At 38.0% G+C, this 19,188-nt stretch overlaps 1 protein-coding gene across 1 annotated transcript; it reads left to right on the top strand.

Moving 5' to 3' along the window:
• The first annotated feature begins 201 nt into the window (after window positions 1-201).
• LOC147070619 (uncharacterized) lies at window positions 202-14,468 on the top strand. Its single transcript, XM_085948864.1, has 10 exons — window positions 202-521; window positions 2,176-2,380; window positions 3,377-3,519; window positions 5,493-5,709; window positions 6,338-6,536; window positions 7,679-7,881; window positions 9,101-9,268; window positions 9,801-9,968; window positions 11,248-11,343; window positions 13,785-14,468. Exons 1-10 carry the CDS (start codon window positions 342-344, stop codon window positions 13,901-13,903), a joined length of 1,698 nt encoding a protein of 565 aa, XP_085804990.1. The 5' UTR covers window positions 202-341; the 3' UTR covers window positions 13,904-14,468.
• Window positions 14,469-19,188: the final 4,720 nt, after the last annotated feature.

Consider the following 19,188-nt stretch of genomic DNA (forward strand, 5'->3'; position numbering starts at 1 on the left):
AATAGTACCTACCTACCCAATTCAATACCTTTGTAGCAATATTATGATATACTACGTGTAAAATATATTTTTAGCATCTTTAATTTCATTCTGGTGCCTGTTTACAATCCATTTTCTATTCTTTCGCTAGTTCATTTGGGTAGGTCGAATTATTCAAACGTCATTGTTTATGGCATAGATATTTCTTTTGTTTATGACCATAGACTAATATACTTTTACGACACTGTCAACAGTTGAATGTCAAAAACAATACATAATTAAAATTTTAACCAAAAGGAGTCTTTGTTGTTTATCGAGGAATTCTGATTACTGTGATAAAATTCACAACATCCCTGATAAAAATGGCAGACAAAGATGTATATCAGCGATTAAAAAAAGAGGATATTAAATCTATATGTCGGGTATGCCTGAATAATACGAAGAGCTTGCACTCAATTTTTCAATTAAATTGTTGGATTTATCAAGCTCAATTTTTTCAATTTAATTTGAGACAGTTCTTAAAGGATTATGTCAATTTAATTGTAAGTAAATTTAGTGCATGTTTTGCAATTAAGTAAAGAATTAATATAAAAACTCTTCTATAAAAAGATTTTAAACTATAATATCAAACAACTTTCATGGAAGGTTGTTTATAATGAATGTAAATTAAATATGTTGTGCAAACAGAACTGAAACTGAAAATAGTCAGTTTTTGAAGATTTTCGACTGAAATCTGGTGCCGTCTTCATGTGGAATAATCCAACCTTGGTTTATCAACAAACATTGTGCATTATAAACCCTTCAGACAGTCAGATATTAATGGACGTATGGCCAATTTAGTTGGGATATCTATAGGCTTATCGGGTTATGTAGGGTTACGTTGGACTGCCAAACCATGACACTGTCAAATGTTCAAATGAAATTGGGACGCCTGTAAGTAACATTAAGTGTTGAGATGAATATAGACTGAATACCATAACATCTTGGTCAACCAAATTGGAACATCTGGATGTTGTATTCGGTAGGTACATTATGCCAGTGGTGCACAAACTATTTGAAAGGGCCAATTTATTCATTTTCTAATTTTTCTCGGGCCGCAGTGGGCCAACATGTTGAAAAATAATGATATAGGTAGGTACTTGATGAGACATACATTTTATTATTTTTAATTTGTTAGTTACATATCAGCTACTCCAATCACTCTCCACTCTGCATTGCGTGCATATATATTTGCCAGTGGCGAAGGGTGGAGGTAGGCTGTTAAGATTCGCTATAAATAATGCACACTAAACTTTTTTAGTCATATGTATTTGTTTTTATTGAACTAAGACTACAATTTACAGATGGTGTTAGTTAGTTTTTAAAAATCAATTAAACCCGGCCTAAACGAAACCATAATAGTTTTGATCTAATTTGGGCAATACGACAAAATTGTGCACACTTTTTCATTCATAGTTATTTGTTTTCATTGTATTACAAATACATATTACACATATTGTAGGTTAATTTTTTAAATTCATTAAGCCCTGCCTAAACCAAACTATAATAAATAAAAAATATTATTCTATTTATAAAATATTCAAAGTTATGTATGATTTAATTGCATAATTTTAGATATTTTATAGATAGACATGTATTTTTTGACTATTATCTATTATGGCTTGGTTTCTCAGGGTTTAATTGAATTTTAAAAACTAACCAACACTATCTGTAAATTGTAGTCTTATTTCAATGAAAACAAATAGGAATGTCTGTAAAAGTTTAATGTGCACTGTTTATGTCGGATCTTAATAGCCTACGTCCACCTTTCGCCACTGGTACCGAGAGAATGCTTCATCGGACCAATTCTGGATTGTGCTTACAGAACCAAACTAAGTAATACTCAAGAACTCAATTATATATTATTTTGAACTTTTTAAATAGAATTCTTACTGTTTTTCCCCAATGAAAAACTGCTCGGCACGTCAGACAGTCAAAAAATAATATTTGGGAAATTTTGGCACGCATACGTAAAAAGGTTTGCCAACCCTGATATAGGAAATTAGAATTTTGTGAAGATGTCGTTGTTTTTCAATGAAAAATTTGGTGATGAAGTATCTACTTAAGTAAATATGGGCCGCGGTTTGTGCATCACTCTATTAAAAGTAATATAAGGTAGATAGGTATTTAACTAATGTATATTTATAATAATTACAGTTTCAAGAAGGTGATAATTTACCGCACAGGATTTGTGAAGCGTGTCTGTCACAAACAACAGCTGCGTATGTTTTCAAACAGCAATGCGAGAAAGCTGATCGAATCCTCCAGGATTTTTTAAAACAAAATCCTTCCACTGGATCCAAGAACCGAGTGGATGACAATGGAATGCGTCAATGTGAAAACGAAGCTACAGATACTATCGGTAAGAATTTACTATAGGTCTGTTCCGAGGACATTGAACTAGGCTGGTTAGATTCTCAACCTTTTTGTATGGCGGCACCCCTACCTTGCTGGTCCAGAAGGAAAAGAAGTTTTAATTTATAAAATTCGGATTTGCTGCAGAAAGTCACGCCACATGAAGATACACCCACGTTGGCCGCTGGCTTAAGCATCGGCCTATAGTGTCGTGGGACCCAGGTTCGAATCCTGGGTTTGACGATTACACATATTGTTTTTCAGTTTGTGTATGAGTCGGAGTATGGACCTAATAGGTTGAGCAAGTGGCTGACATCCATTTCTCGTAAAAACAAAAATCTGTTAATACAAACCTCCACTCTGTGGAGGCCCATATGATCCTATTAGGATCGGACATGGTCGAAGAAGAAGAAGATACATACTAATCATTGGTTACGACCGGAATTTTGTACATTGTACAAGTCTGTTGAATGGAGTTTTTAATGTACCTACTCACATAATGACACTATAACCACTGCTGTTCTGCTTCGTGTCATAGTGAGTTTCATGTAAATTCTACGTATCGTAATTCCATAAGCTGTTGTACTAGAAACAGATAGCCGTATAGCATTGGGATTAAAAAATGACACATTGTTCGTGTAGCATTTCATGAGCACATACTTGCTAACTTTATTTTAAATCATTCAGAATTCTATATAAATATATACGATAAGATTGTATTTCTAATTTACTTACTTAGGTACCTATTTTGTTGTTATTACGAATTTTTTTAGTGTTTTGTATAGACACGCGTTTGTTCTCAATGCTATACGACCATCTGTTTCCAATACGATCACAGTGAACTGTGATACGGCGAACTGCATGTATGCAATTTTCCGGATACAGTTATCGTTTACTAATACAAGGAGTAATTTGAATTTTTTGTATTATAAACATTTGCTCTTGAATATTATTTTTAAATATTCCAGATGCAAACTTTAACCGAATGATATTAAATTTACAGGATGTGTAAAAGAAACTACCGATCCAAGTGAAGATCACGAAAATGCCAAAACCGTCTCTACTCTGGTCAGCAATCATAATATACATAATGTTCCCAATGATTTTTCACATTTCAAAAACGGTAATGGTCTCTCAACTCAAGAAGTAAGTACTCGCCCGTGGAATTGTTCTTCTCCTTTGTCTGATGTCATGACTTTGTTAATAGTTAGCTTAAAGCGATCAACTTAAGAAAAAAATTGCCAACCCTGGCTAACAGAAGAGGTGTAATTTTTCATGATAATTAATAACTAACGCCAGATCTCATACAGCCAGGGCTCGAAATGAATCTGAACGCCGTTACGGTTTATGCAATCCCTAAAATTATCGCTCCGTCTAGTGGAAAAATATTTTGACTGTTTGAACTAGATAGGCCATATTACCAAAAATCGAATACAGTTATTTTTATCTAATATATAAAAATCAATATTTGTTTTTTTGTTCGTATTTTATGCGCTGCCATACCGTTCATCCGATTGCGATAAAACTTTGTCAACTTATTGCTTGTACTTGCGCGAAGGTTATAGGCTATATCTTATATATAAAAATGAATGTCTGTCTGTCTGTCCCGAATGTGTTCCTATACCATTCATCCGATTGCGATGAAACTTTGGTGAGTTGTTGTGTGCATACCAGCGAAGCTTTCTGATTTAGAAAAACCATCTTTTTCTTCATTCTATCTTCTTATATTCGTATGGTTCCTGTACCATTCATCCGATTGCGATGATACCTTCGTCAGTTGTTGTGGCAACACCCGCGAAAGTTTCTGAATTAGTACAACCATCTTCTTCTTCTATTCGCATGCGTTCTTATACCATTCATCCGACTGCAATGAAATTTTGATCAGTTGTTGTGCGCACACTCGCGAAGGTTTCTAAATTAGTATTATGTAAAATACTAAGTTTGTTGTTTGTTTGTTCCATCCAATTTTGAATTTTTTTACTACATATTAATACTATTAATATCGTTTGCATATTTTGGATTCGATTTTAATTTAGTATTCTTTTGTTTGACCTCCTAATAGAATTATTTTCGTATTGCCATATTGTATTACACAGATATTTTAATATTAAAAAGATAACTACTTACTACTTTTTTTTTTAAATATCTAAGATAAATGTATCCATGAAGCGACCCCGTGCGAAGCCGGGTACTTCAGCTTGTAAGCTATACATTATAATTAGATAACTATGTTAATATTTATGAAAAACTATTGAGCGCTCAAAAGACTCTCCAAAAATTGAGGCAGTCTAAATGGGAAGTCATCGCTTATCCACCATATTCTGTTGACCTGGCACAACCAGATTACAGTGTTTTTCTCACTTACCATAGTATGTTGAAATGGAGCCTCTTTGGTGGTTGGGTGTCTTCTATCTGCGCTCGTATACGGCTCTGAAGACCCTTAATACGCGAAAAAGAAAGCATTTCAATAAATATTGGTCCCACCTCGACAAAATACTTCGATTTGTTTGAATTTAGTAGACAAAAATCGTAATAATAATAATATAACCATAATATACGATAGGTATCTTGTATTTTACAACGTTTTTCTTAGCTCGTATTCTTATTTATCCGGTACAAATCTTGCAATCGATTTTTAACTAACATCCCGACTAGCTAGACATTTGAAACTTTTAGAATATATCAGAACACGATGCCAATGCATTTTTTAAATACTTTTAGCCATCTTTAAGTAGAATTGAATTCATTTTCAGTTTATTCTGTTTTGTATGAAAAGTTATTTCGGAAGAAATCCGTAATCCAAACCACTGTTATTGGTTGCTAAGGGGTCTGATGTCCTAGCAACTAAATTATTAATATATACATGCGTTACTATAGAAATCAATATGAATGTCAAAATGACATTTCAGTATTATTTTTATCAAGTACAAATTTTTTTGATCGTTTAAGCTAGTCAAGTCAAGTTTATATGATTCAACAGAAAATTTAAAAACGTATATAAAAAATTCTTTTTATCTTGTAATTATTTACTTTCGGAACTTACTTGCTGAACCAGGGAATTACGGATGATTTCCTTATTAGTAATGAACAACTAGTAATGAAGTAATATTTCTTTTCAGCTTCTGCACCATGAAGACTGTTCCAGTGATCATGATGAGAATGAGCAGAGTGCTGCAATCGCAAACGGAGATAATATTAATTACGATAAAGTTTTGCCGGCCCCTGTAAAGCAATATTTGAGATGTGGGGTGTGTAGAGAGGTTATGCCTTCATTCGAAGAGTTGACTACGCACAGAAAAATTCATGGCGAAAAAATATTCCAGTGCATAGTTTGTGGTTTGTATGACAACGATATTTAATAATTTTATTAGGTATTTCGACTGGGGATATGAAAATAGCACTACAGTAGTAGCATAAGAACAGGATGGGACTTCAGGTTGAAGTTCTCTTCCAATGATCCAGGTCCAACGTCGCCTTTTCACTGTCAGTGTGATGCGAGGCTGCTTGGTTAGTTCGTTTATCTCCTCGTTACTCCTAAAGTCACACCATCCACCGCACACCCAGTATCCGTCGCAAAAATTTAAGCTCAGTATATGGTTGTTTTGAGCCTTCGTAAGGTGCGATGATTCACCAACGTTAAACAGTACCGTCAGAATGCAAACAGCATTTAGTTTTAACCGAATACAGTTGTCAGTCCGAGACACTCCGCATCGATTTGAATGTTGCTCCAGCCATACCCATTCGGATAGCAAACTCTCTTTGCAAAATGCTATCTCCCGTAATGTATACCTCCAGATATTTGAAGCTGTCGACACTCTCGATGTTTTGCTCGCCGCTAATCAGAGGGAAATCTGGATCAGGACAGGTGCATCTAAGTCGAGCAAAATTTGGACAATTAGGTTATCTTAACGCTGTCATCTATGCATCTCAAATTTTTTTTAAAAATCATGCTTCTAATTTGCAGATGCGAGCTTCATCCATATGAAAAACTTGGAAAAACACAGGTCTGTCCATAAACAGGGCAAAGCACGTCGTGGTTACTATCAATGTATCTCTTGTATGGAGAAATTTAGTGATAAAAATTCGTTGAGCGGCCATAATTGCTTTCACAAGGGGACTGCTTCTTTCAAATGTTCCTATTGTGACAGAAAATTCACTCAAAGGTGAGCAACTGAAAAATATTACTGTATCAATCAGAGTTTGGACTGTAAGTGAAAATGGCGATTCCACAACGTTTTTAGTGTTCTTGAATTGGTAGATAAAAACATAATATTCTAAACATTGTCACATTGAAACATTGTTGCTATTAACTATTGTCAGTTGCTTTGACATTTCGTTATCATGTTATGACATACACCAGTGTTTTCTAAAGTGTGGTACCTGTACCCTCTGGGGTACAAGGAGAGTTTGCTGGGGGTATATGCTGCTCCTGGCTACGGGCTTTGGCTGCGCCTGGTGCAACAAGCATTATTACGACATCAACACAACATCCATGCTAGAAGGTTTATCACATGCGGAACAAGAGCAATTGTTGGAGTTAGCTTCAGACAGATTCTCGAAAAATAAATATAAGGAGTGTACTTTAACATCATTCTGGTTGCAAATGCAACATGTGTATCCAGTTTTAACAGAGAAAGTCCTGAAATACATCTTGCCTTTTCCAACTTCATATCTTTGTGAAGTTGTTTTTTCAGCATTATTTTGTAGACATTAAGTCAAAAAAAGGAACAGGCTTTTAGATGTGGAAGGGCATCTCAGATTAAAATTAACTCAACGTAAACAATTTTTCATCCTTCTCATTGATTATAATGAATGTTATTTATAAGATAACTTTTATTCAAGTATTTTATTTATGTTTTATTATGAATGGATTTTATTTTTCGTTTATTATTATTTTGTTTACATACTAAAAAAGAAAAAAATAAATATATATTGATGGTTATTAAAGTATATGCAATGAAATGAAAACTTGCGGCGGAAAAGTATTTATTTGAAAAGGAAGATTACAGAGTGTTCAATAAATTATTCATAATGATGTAAATTTACTTATGTACACATGACATGGTGTGCCAGCGTGCTAAAGCCGAGTGACTTCTTCATGCGCAATCTCAAGTGAGTGACAAGTGATGAGAATTAAATCATCACCTCCTCCTGCTCATAGTTTTTTTTTTAAAATCTGAAGCTGTCGCATCTCTGAGTTGCCATGTTCATCTTAGAATTTTGGGTATGCTAAAATTCGATTAAGCAGGCATTTAATTAGTTAGTAGAAGTTTATTGTAATACTATGCAATTGTTTTGTTTGCAGGCGTCCTCTTGAGAATCACGAGAAAACGCACACAGGCGAACGTCCTCACGTTTGTGATATTTGCGGTAAAGGCTACATACAAAGAAACAATATGATGATCCATCGCCGCACTCACACCGGAGAGAAACCTTTCATCTGTAAGGAGTGTGGGAAGGCGTTCACCAGTGGCGCCAGTTTGACTCTTCACCGGCCTGTTCATACGGGTGTGATATAGCATTCTTAGTTGATTCTGATATATCTGCCATATGCATCTTTTGGAGGCTTGAGTTGAGTCAGCGGGTAGCAGTGGCGAAAACTTGATATTAAGCGATCATTTAACATTTACTTTGACTCATAAAAATAATTTCAATATGAGAATTTTCTAAAAGCTGGGGTGTCGAAATAGGGAATCGAATAAAGAAGAACTTGGGTGGAAAATGGTTTATATTTTATAAAAGAGGACGATTACAGGCAGTGTACAGTTTATTATAATATTCAAGTAGAAGTAGGTTAATAATAATTTAACTATGTAAGTGTTAACGTTATCTGACTCCACTTACCTGCGATCTCAGGTGAGCGACATGTGACGATATCTCATCGTTCCTTCTCATTCATCAATGGCTTTTTACTATACCTGATGCGATTGTGGTGGAGGTGCAATGCGCCCTTCACAGAATGGATTACTGGCAGAACATTTTGTCTCAGTATGTAGTTGGCAGTAGTAGAACATAAAATATAAAATAATATTAACCCTGTTTATATTAAATTGCAGCCAACTTATTCTGATTATGCCATTTTTAGATATTTTATAGATAGAAGAATATTTTTAATCGATTATGGTTTGGTTTAAGCAGAGTTTAATAGAATTTTAAAAACTAACCAACACTATTTGTATCGCTGAGTTTCAAAACCCGCTATAACACTTTTTTGAAATAATTAAGTTATATATATCGTTGGATTCGTTATTAAAATCTCTACATGAAAATTTTATCGCCTCTTCCAAAAGCCGCTACGATTAACTGTCATTTATGAAACAAAATCAATGTGTCTATCAAATCCCGCTATTATAACACTACTGAAACATTCAAAAACCTTTTTAGTTCAAAAAGTTTTTGTTGATTTTCTCAACATAATGAAAAAGTGTTATAGCGGGTTTTGAAACTTAGCGACACATTTGTAATTTGTATTGTTCAATGAAACCAAGTTAGTGTGACTGATACAATTTGGTGTGCACTATTTATGTCGGATCTCGACAGCCTACCTCCACTCTTTGCCACTGCAAACATTACATTATCTCTTTTTTTCTATTCAATTCTATTATACAAGATATAAGAATCTAGTATTCTTCATTGACAATACATAATGTGGGCCAGCAGTTAGGTGGCAGGTTAGTATGACCTTATGCAGATCCATGTATTTACTATTCGCCTGTTAATCTTGCAGGTGTAAAAGACTTTGTGTGCACGATATGCGGCAAACGGATTGCGCGGAGAGGCGAGCTGACAATCCACATGAGGACACACACCGGAGAAAAGCCTTACGCATGCCGGACATGCTCCAAGACATTCATCAAGAAGAGTTCACTTCAGGCGCATATGTATTCCCATTCCGGTAAATTGTCGAGTCTCTACCCTTTAGTACAAATGCCCTTCTAATGTTGGTACAATTTTTCTTCTTTTGCGGAATTACTGCTCAGGGTGGACATAAACAAGACTTAAATTCTATTCGATTTGTTTCCGGTGTGCATATGGATACCACAAGGTGCATACAAGAAACCATGTTGCTTGCTTGTCAAACTGCTAGCAAATCCTGTGGCGACCTGCAGCCTCAGTTGTAGCAAAAAGCAGGGGACGAAGGGTAAGCGACTGGTGTTAAAAAACTGGCCTCCTAGTTAAAGGAACGAAATCCTTGAATTCAGGGTCCTCGTGGGTAAGACCTTGGGAGCGATAGGCTAATCACCTTGTCTCCTTAAAACCTTCAGAGTAATAACACACAGCAGCCTCGGACGACAACCAGCTCTGGTGGAGTAATCCTCTCTAAATATTCAAACGTGTACTTTAAACACAAATTGAAAATTGTCCTCAGTTTTTCAATTATCGACATAATAGTTAAATAATATATTGATATTTTTTGTCGAAAACAGGCGAGAAGAATTATATTTGTCCAATATGCGGGCGAAGGATAGCGTTCGCCGGGAAGTTAACCGTCCACATGAGGACACACACGAATGCAAAACCATTCACCTGCCCTGTCTGCCAGAGGGGTTTTGCCAATCAGAGTTACCTGAAAAAACATTCTAAAATTCATATTGGTAAGTTATGGGCTAATTAAAAATTAACTGAAGCAATTACATGGCTTTCAAGCAAGCAGCGATTGGTTCGAAATATGTATTTTATTTAAAATCTGATTTCATTATTTATGCTACTTAGGCTGTTTTCTATGTAGCATTTGAGACTTTGGCCAATGTGTTGTCACATATTATTATGAAGCAGTCCACCGTCATCTTTAGATTAATAAAGCCTGAGCATAACTTTTTGCACAAGCAACGAGTGGTCCACTGCCATACTATTTATTGATAAAAAAAGTTGCAAGCAGAGTCTGGTATTCTATAATGACTGAAGAGTATAAATAAGTTATAGTTTAGAATCGACTGTCACATTGACAAACGTCCTAGTGTATTATGATATTATTATACACAGAAGAAGTTTACTTACGTTGATCGTCGCTTTCAATTATTAATAACACAGAACCACTAAATCAGATGAACTCCAAGGTCTCCAAGATACGTTAAAATAGTCTGAAAGAAATCTGAAACTAAGAATACTCCAACAAGTGAACACGACAGACGCGTCAGTTTGAGCACTCTATAGACAATGACAGGCAATGACAGGTCATCCATAGAGAACGGGAGGGGCGGAAAGGTAGGACCAGTCGTGAAATGTATCGGCTTTCCTCTTCAGTCGGCAATGAGCAGTCTCATTACACTTAATTAAAGGAGACAAGAAAAATACTGATATAAAATTTTGAAACACAGATAGTTTATAATTTTTTATTAAATCTGAGTAGATGAATCACTGAGATTTCAAGAGTGGTCAAGAGTGGTCATGCCCCATAAAACACTCGTGAGCTTACGTGTTTTCAAGACATCGCCCTTTTAACTGGTTCTATTCCTTCAGCAAGTTTTCTCGCTCTATGTGGCCGTGATTGACATGGAGAATGTAAAAATTTTGCGAGTTGTCTTGTCCGACTTTAAACTCAAAATACTAGCCACTGTCGATTGATTTGCATAATCTAAAAAATTAAACACACGGTGACATCTGTTTGAATAATTGTGAAATATTAAGCCGCAAATTATCATTATTACAGCGATTGTAGTAAGAGCTTCGCTCTACATTCAACTTGTGTCGTTAAAAGTCTGCGTCCTGTCAGATACTGCCATAGTAATAATATCATGAGGCATAGAAAAGGTCATATTCAAATAATATTCAAGAATTCATTTTATATACAAACACTGAAAAAATGAATTCATTCTGTCATAAAATGGCAACACTGTTCGGGTTATATAATTTTATTATTACTTGTTGTTCCAGACACAGCTGGTAGCGGTGGAAGAATGTTTCTATGTCATTGTGGTCAAACCTTCTCGAAGCGATCATCTCTTACAGATCACATGAATACTCATACAGGTGATTGAATTATGTTGGGTGTATTTTTCATAAATATAAAAGACGGGTGCGATTGCTAAGCTGTAGTTTTGAGAATATATATTTGGGGATCGTATGAGGAGTTAAGCAGGTGAGTTTATTGAGGCAGCGGTGCTGTGGATGGAGATATTTATTGTCTTGACGCAGAGTACAGAGAGTTACAATGGTCGGAGTAAGATTAACGGTATATAGTGTTCGCCGTGAGCTCGTTGTGCTCAGACCGAGCTGCGATCTGGTAGCGATGACTACCGATCTACTGTTAAGCAGTTGACTGTGGCGAGTGACTGTGTCGAGTGGAGTACTGACGAGTTATGAATCGTCTTTACTATTTATACAAATGAAATCAATACATTACAAGAGTCATTGTCGTCATTAAATAAATAATAATAGACACCGTTGATCTAGGTTATGATTGAGGAAATGCTGACAATCGCTTCCGTCACTTTGCTTTGTTTTAACAACAAAACATAAATATTGAAGTGTGTCACCCTTGTAATGCTGAATGTTATGATTGCTACATGTACGTTTAAATTTTATTAACACAAATGACATGTCATGTAATCTTCAGATCAAATTGATTTTTAATGACTGTAAAAAAGATTTAAGATCTGTAAAAACACTGTTACAGCAAAACACTCTAATTTTACTTAGGCCCACCTTCTATCTAGCAGCTAGCTCCTTGACTACTATTATTATGGTTGTCTGTGTTGCTTGCTATATTGATACCTAAATTTTAGTGGGCTTCCGACATTATTTAGTGGTCAAATAGGCAGAGTTAGTTGCAACTTTACAAAGGCAAATCGAAAGGCGTTTGGCTTTGAAGTATCTCAGATACACGTAATTATTGGTAATAATTTGCATGAATGATAAACGGAGGAGCCGCAAAATGAAAGATGTGAGTTCAAATGCCACTCAGTAAAACTATTTTCTAGGTTTTCTCTAAAATATACGTTTATGAGGTTTCAAAATGATGTACCTATTTTCTATAATAAATAATCTGACATTCTTAAATCTTACATAATTCAGTAATGAATAAAAAAATAATAAGTTTTTCATAGTTTTTTCAATGATAGGTATGTACAAGTTCCATATTTCGAAAAAAAGAAAAATTCCTGTATCAGGAAAGAGGTATTTTTCAATTTAGGTCAAATCCACTTTTTGTGTGAGAAAACGTGATATTTTTATTCCTCTTTAAAAGTATGTATTTACTAGCAACAAAATAAACATCATTTCTCTGATCATCTTCATAATATGTATGCCAGCGATTTCCAAACTGGGGGGCGCGCCACCCTGGGGAGGCGCGGACTGTTGCAAAGAGAGGCACGAAAAGTTTAACACACTAATGTAGCCACAGGTTTGCAGTTTGCAAGTGCATTGTTTATAAAACGACAGCTAGTTATAAACTACATAAAAAAACAGTCCTATAAAAGTTAGGTCGTTTGAAAACCTGTATGAAGATATGGAGACTAATTTTATTATACCTCATTTCTATACAATTGTCTATGGCCCCCACAAAAAGGTGGCTGACAGGGATCCAGTCTGGGGGCCCGGCGTTGCAGACCGACCAGTTAAGTGAGATAAACACACACCACAAATTAGTTCTATTAGTAAAAAAAGTCGCCTGCGGCTCTGTTTCGGTTACAAAATATTAACATTTTATAATAATATATGTGTCTGTGTTATACAATTTGATGTGATTGTGTGGTGTGTGTGTGATTGATGATAATTCACATGTAGAATTTTATTTTATAATTATTTGTAGTGTATTTCCTGACTAATAAAAATGGCTATATGGAAACAAAAACCTTTGTTCAATTTTGATTGAATCGAGCTAAAGATTAATATAATACTTTGTCAAGAAAAGCAATGCAAGTACCTAGGTACTGCTACCATTCGTATCATCATATTTATGCGAAACGGAATTTTCTGCATTAGATGCAATGAAATCCATATATCGAGCCCGTTTGGTAGAAAAAAAGCACTTTGTGTAAAAATGTTTTTAATGAAATAAAAGGGGGGGGGGGGGAGGCGCCAAGATTAGATTGTTTTAAAAGGGAGGCGTAGTAACGTGAAGTTTGAAAACCACTGATGTATGCGATGACATAATTGGTGGATATAGATTTGTACACTATTGAAAATTAGTCACATATTTAATTTAATTTGGCTTGTTCTAAATATTACACAATGTCAAACACTCTCAAGAGTATGGTCTAGCATTTCTAGTAAAATATATTTTTTTGTAGATTGTCACTTTACATAGATCAGGGAAATTCAAAGAAATCCCACTCTCTTAATATAGGTTGTACTTAAATAAAGTGGGGAATACAATTTTCCAGTCCTACTTCTATAACAACTAAACCGGCAACACTTGTTGCAGTTTGGTACGCAAATAATACATCTTTGTTTTTATTCTGTCATTATAGATTCTCGTCCATATGAATGCAGCGTCTGCCACCACGGCTTTGCGCAGATGTCAACTCGGAATCGACACATGCGAACTGCCCACGCGGACACGTGTAGTGGTTTTTCCAAAGTGTCATGATTATTGTAACAAAGTTTAAAACTAAACATATCTTTACCCACTTTCTATCTGCAGTTGAATACTCTACTACTGAACTATGTATATTCCTGACTGCACCGGTATTGTATTGACAGACTGTCCAGCTTTGAAGCCGTGGGCCACGAGTTTGAATTCCGCGTCTGGTAATAATTATTCACATCTTGTTTTGATCCAGAGCATGGACCCAATGGATGTGACGGATGGCTGTTCTTCTAGAAAAAGTTGTGCATATTCCACTCAAGAGTGAAAAACATTGTTTACCTACCTTAGGATAAGATAAAACTGGGGGTGATTATATGAAGAAATGAATATTTTGTGTGTAATGTTTAAACTTTGTTATAAAATGTTAAATAAAAAATATATTGATAATTTTTGTAATGGCCTTTTTATTATTTATAAATGTAATGGGTCACATTAATATATCTGTGTGCGAATAAAAGGGACTTAAATCTAAAATCAATTAAAAGAATAAAAATATAATTAAGCTTTGGGAAACTTTGTACATATTTATAATAATACTAATAATATAGAAATGTGGAATTTAATGATTGAGAGTTGTGTATTTAATTTTGTCTTGTCTCATTTACGCATGTAGTGGATTTTCCATCTTCATCATTTTTGATGTGGTTTTAGGTAAATATGACATTCAACTATTTTTTAAGGATTATCCCTGTTTCCCTTTCCAATAAACAGTGTAATGTATTTGCACATGGAGCTGCAGCCTGAATGGAGTCATGGCCTTTACGATCCCCTGCCTTCATGACACTAGATCCTCTGGAGCTCTTCTCCAGTTGTCCACCGGAAACAGTGCCCTGTTGTCTCCCCTCCCTCCCCATACTATCTCCCCAGCAAAGTCTCGGTCTTCCTACAGCTCTATTCCCCCCTGGGAATTCATCGAGTATCATCATTAAAATATTGATGTCGCTTATACCTACATTGTAAGGCCCATCTAATTCGGAGCACATTTTATAAATTGTTAGTAGATTATAATTTCTTATTGGACCGTATTCTCCTATACCTTGATTATTTATTTGTATATATTATATTCACTGTAGGTTCTCCTTTCAAACCAATCCATTAGCATGGTATTCACCATCTATATTTTTCAGGATTCACTTCTATAGGATAGACACAAATTGCATATTACATTAAATATTTGGTAAAAATTTAAACATACCCAGCAGCTGTATTCCAACATAACACAACTCAAAAATCAATAAAAATTGTGGTGACACATTCTATGAGTTAGCTACCTATTTTGAGGTATGAACTTGCTTTTCCCTCCACCACCTGCCGCGTTTCCACACCCGTTATGCAGGTGTATATTGTGGTGTAACGAAAGTTCGACGCTCTTCAAATGTGTGTCGAAAGTGTCTCGGGAACAACTTCCCAAGACCTTGTGTGGCGTGCACTAGAGTGTGCGTGATTTCTACTTCGATATAATGTATTACGGTCAATTCTCGATGAGAAAAGACCTTCTCGCTCACCGTAAAATGCCGCAAACTTTTTAAAGGCTGAGACATTTTCCCTCGTAGATACAAAATCGCAATGGCCGACCGATCCAACTGAGGGTCGGACCGACTTGAGAAGCTCTTCCCTTTCAACCGACATATGGGGACACTCCCAGAGGATGTAATCGGTATCCTGAAATTTGCCACATAAGCGAGTCGGAGATTCTATTAAACCAAGCTGACAGAGCTAGGCGGCAAAACCACCGTGTCCCGTTAAGAACTGAGAAGTCCAATGGTCTTGAGTCAATCTGGTTATCTCCATGCGCCACTTTATATTAGGAAAAAAACAAATGGGTTTGTCTGCCCTTGGAAGAGGTGGTCTATCGCCCCTGCACGCAGCGCGGTGTCATAGGTATGCCACGGATCCAATACCTGAAAGCGGCGATAGTAAGATAACGCCAACCTCTGCCCCGGACCTCTGAGTAAAGCGGTCGTGGCACCACGGACTTGAATGTGCATGTCTAATGGAAGCACTCCAGCAAGGACAGGCAACGCGTCGGTAGAAGTCGACTTAGTCTTAGTGAGAGCAATTAATGCTGATCATTGACAGCTGAGAAGAGTTTTCTGAATGGACAATAACTTACATCTATGATACCACGTGCTGGCGGCATATAGAGATAGAACCGGTTAAAAGGACGACGTCTTGAAAACACGTAAGTTCACGGGTGTTTTATGGGCCATGCCCACTCTTGAAATCTAAGTGATTCATCTACTAAGAATGCATCGTGTCTAAGCTTGTCTAAGAGATCTGAACCTGAAGGCCCCAATTACTTCCAGTGAACCAGTAGACCCGATGGTAAGCTGCTTTGGCTTTAGCCACCGATCTCTTGGCGTGGTGCAGAAATGATAATTTGACATCCAGTAAAATGCCTAGATATGTAACCTTATCTTTGACTTTAACTATAGTACTACCCATACGGATGATGGGCGACCTTGAACTGAGGTTGGCTGCACCATTGAGGAGGATAGATTCTATTTTATTCGGAACAAAAGTAAGTTTGTCAGTGAAACCCCAGATCATTATGGTTTCTAAAGCCTCGTTAGCACCTAACTCATGACCGTTGCGGCTGTTCGCACTCACAAGGAGAAGCGCGTCATTCGCATAGGCAATAATACTGCAGTCGCGTGGAAGCAGAATCGACAGAAGGTCATCAAAGAGGATATTCGATATAAGGGTCCAAAAACTGATCCCTGGGGACACCCCATTGTGGATTTCCTAGAGATTGTTGCATTGCCGGTACCATATAATATGGATCTGTCACTGAAATAATTTTGGATTAGTGCCTATAAATACCTATTATGTCTCCCGGGTCACGCTTTAATCAAAGCTTATACAATATCTACTAATGACCAGGAGGCACTGTCGAAGGCACCCGCTATGTCTAAAGTCTAAAATATTGCCTAGTACGTATTAATACCTTTTAGAACTCAAGTTTGTGTGGTGGAGTTCTTTATTCGGGAATTTTTGATGTTTAGGGACTATATAGTGCCCACCACCACCCGTCATATATGCACAACCGTGGATATGCACGGCCGCTTTCTATGACGCTTTAAACGTGTCTGAAAGAAGTGATTTTAAGTGCTCATTCCGTCCCGAGACGGAGCCGCACGGGACTGATGCTGCAACCATGCACCGTAGTGCTGAAAGAAGAAAGTTAAGAAAGAAAATGTTTGTTTTTGGACTGGCTCTGCTGTCCGCTGACGTTAAGCGCTTTGTGTACCCGCATACTGAGTGTCACGAATTGAAATGGATGAGTCTACAGAAGAGTCGGGACTATCCCGCTCCCCATACGATGCTGCAAATTTCTCAAATGCCGCAAAGTTGGCCTCGGTTGCTACCAGATCTCCATGACCAATTGGGCCCGTGTGAGGACGGACCCTGGCAAACAGCTCCGCTCGTTCGAATTCCATAAGCGGGCAATCCCAGAGGATGTGTTCAACATCTTGGTGGTCATGCCCGCAGGTACAACCCGGCCCATCTACTATCAAGCCAAACTCGTGGAGTCTGGCGGCGAAGTTGCCATGGCCGGTGAGGAACTGGCTAATCCAGTGCGAAGGTTGGAGTCTTCTAGTTTGGTGCCTGCAGAATACGTCTGGAAAAAAACGGTAAGTGTGCCGCCCCTTGGGGGAGGCGGTCCACCTCGACTGCCATGCCGCAAATGCGGTCTTGTACACAATGTCACTTACAGTCTTCCTGTAAGGAACGTCCTCGGATCTCTGCGGTGGTGTCAGATGGACACCGGCGAGTATTGTGCTGATCCCCCTCAAGAGGAGGGTGATCGATCCTCTGACTTGGACGTGCAGATCGAGGGGTAGCACCCCCGCGAGTACGGCAAGCGCGTCAGTAGAAGTTGTGCGGTAGGCTTTGGTAAGCGAGATCAGCGCAAGTCGCTGCCCGCTTAATAGTGCGCGTCTCACGAGAGTTAAGGAGTTTACTCGAGAATGCCAAATGCTGGAGGCGTAACCGGCAATTCCCATGAAAATTGCGCCGTATGCAACCTTAAGGGCTCTAGGCTTAAGTCCCCAATTGCTGCCCGCCATTCGGGCCATTCTCTGATAGGCCGAATTGGCCTTAGAGACGGCCGTCTTGGCGTGGTGAACGAAAGACAGCTTGTCATCAAGAATTACTCCCAGATACGTAACCCTTTCGGAGAAACGCACTGAGGTCTGGCCAAAACGAACCGTGGGCGGCCGTCGAGTTATGTTGACCCGAGAACTACCCCTGAGGAGGACAGCTTCCGTTTTGCTCGGGGCAAAGGTCAGCTTGTTCAGCAACCCCCAATTAAGGATTCTGCCCAAGGCGTCCGTGGCTGCACGCTCAAGTGCCGGTCGGCTGGTCGCCCCAACAAGCAGGAGCAAGTCGTCGGCGTACGCAACGAGCGTGCAGCCCGGAGGCAGTGGCAGGGACAGAACGTCGTCAAACAGAATGTTCCACAGAAGGGGTCCCAGGACGGAGCCCTGAGGACACCCCATGGTGGTCCTCCTGTGAATCAGGCTGGGGCCGGAGTCGTAGGTTATCTCCCTATTGCTGAAGTAGCTTTGAACTAAGGCAAAGAGGTCCCCGGGGATCTGTTTCAGCCTAAGCTTTGCCAGAACCAAGGGCCACCACGCAGTATCAAACGCGCCCGCTATGTCGAGAAAAATCCCGGCAACGAGGTCCTTGCCAGAGCTCTCCACAGAATCGATCACAAAGCGAATCGCATCCTCGGTGGACTTTCCGGGTCTAAACCCAAATTGTCTTTGCGAGATTGGACAGTTTTCCGACAGGTGGGACTCAATCCTGCTGTTTATCAATCTTTCCAATATCTTCCCGAAGACGGGAAGGAGCGTAATCGGTCTATACGCTTTCGGGTCACAAGGAGGGCGACTGCCGGCTTTGGGGATCACCGTGAGATGACCCTTTTTCCAGCAGTCGGGGAATATGCCACTACTCATGCATTCTTTGTAGAGTTGCGTGATCTCGTGTGAGGACTGAGAGATATTGTATAAAGGGCACAAATTGATAGCACGGAGGTTTGTTTTATAATTCCGTGGAGAATTATGTTTTATTAAAATTGGGCAAGCATTGGTTTTATTACATTAGGATAAACATTGATTTTAAAACGGTTCGCCGGGCACCTTCACTTTTGCATTTTTCAGTTCATTTGCATTTGTGAATTCCAGACTGACTAATTTTTCAAAAAGCGTCTTCCCGCTCGTAAGATGCGGGAGATGGGCTGGCAGGGCGAGGGTAGAATTCGCAACTTTTTGGAGATC

This window comes from Rhyacophila brunnea, unplaced genomic scaffold (assembly GCF_057557595.1).
Source record: "Rhyacophila brunnea isolate RB1 unplaced genomic scaffold, BYU_Rbru_1.0 scaffold_21, whole genome shotgun sequence".
Lineage (NCBI taxonomy): Eukaryota > Metazoa > Arthropoda > Insecta > Trichoptera > Rhyacophilidae > Rhyacophila > Rhyacophila brunnea.

Bases quoted from the DNA above. Each gene is read 5' to 3' on its own strand.
- LOC147070619 (XM_085948864.1), top strand. From the start codon at position 342: ATGGCAGACAAAGATGTATATCAGCGATTAAAAAAAGAGGATATTAAA. The intron at 522-2,175 runs GTAAGTAAATTT...TAATAATTACAG, and splicing joins AGGATTATGTCAATTTAATT to TTTCAAGAAGGTGATAATTT. The intron at 2,381-3,376 runs GTAAGAATTTAC...TTAAATTTACAG, and splicing joins CGAAGCTACAGATACTATCG to GATGTGTAAAAGAAACTACC.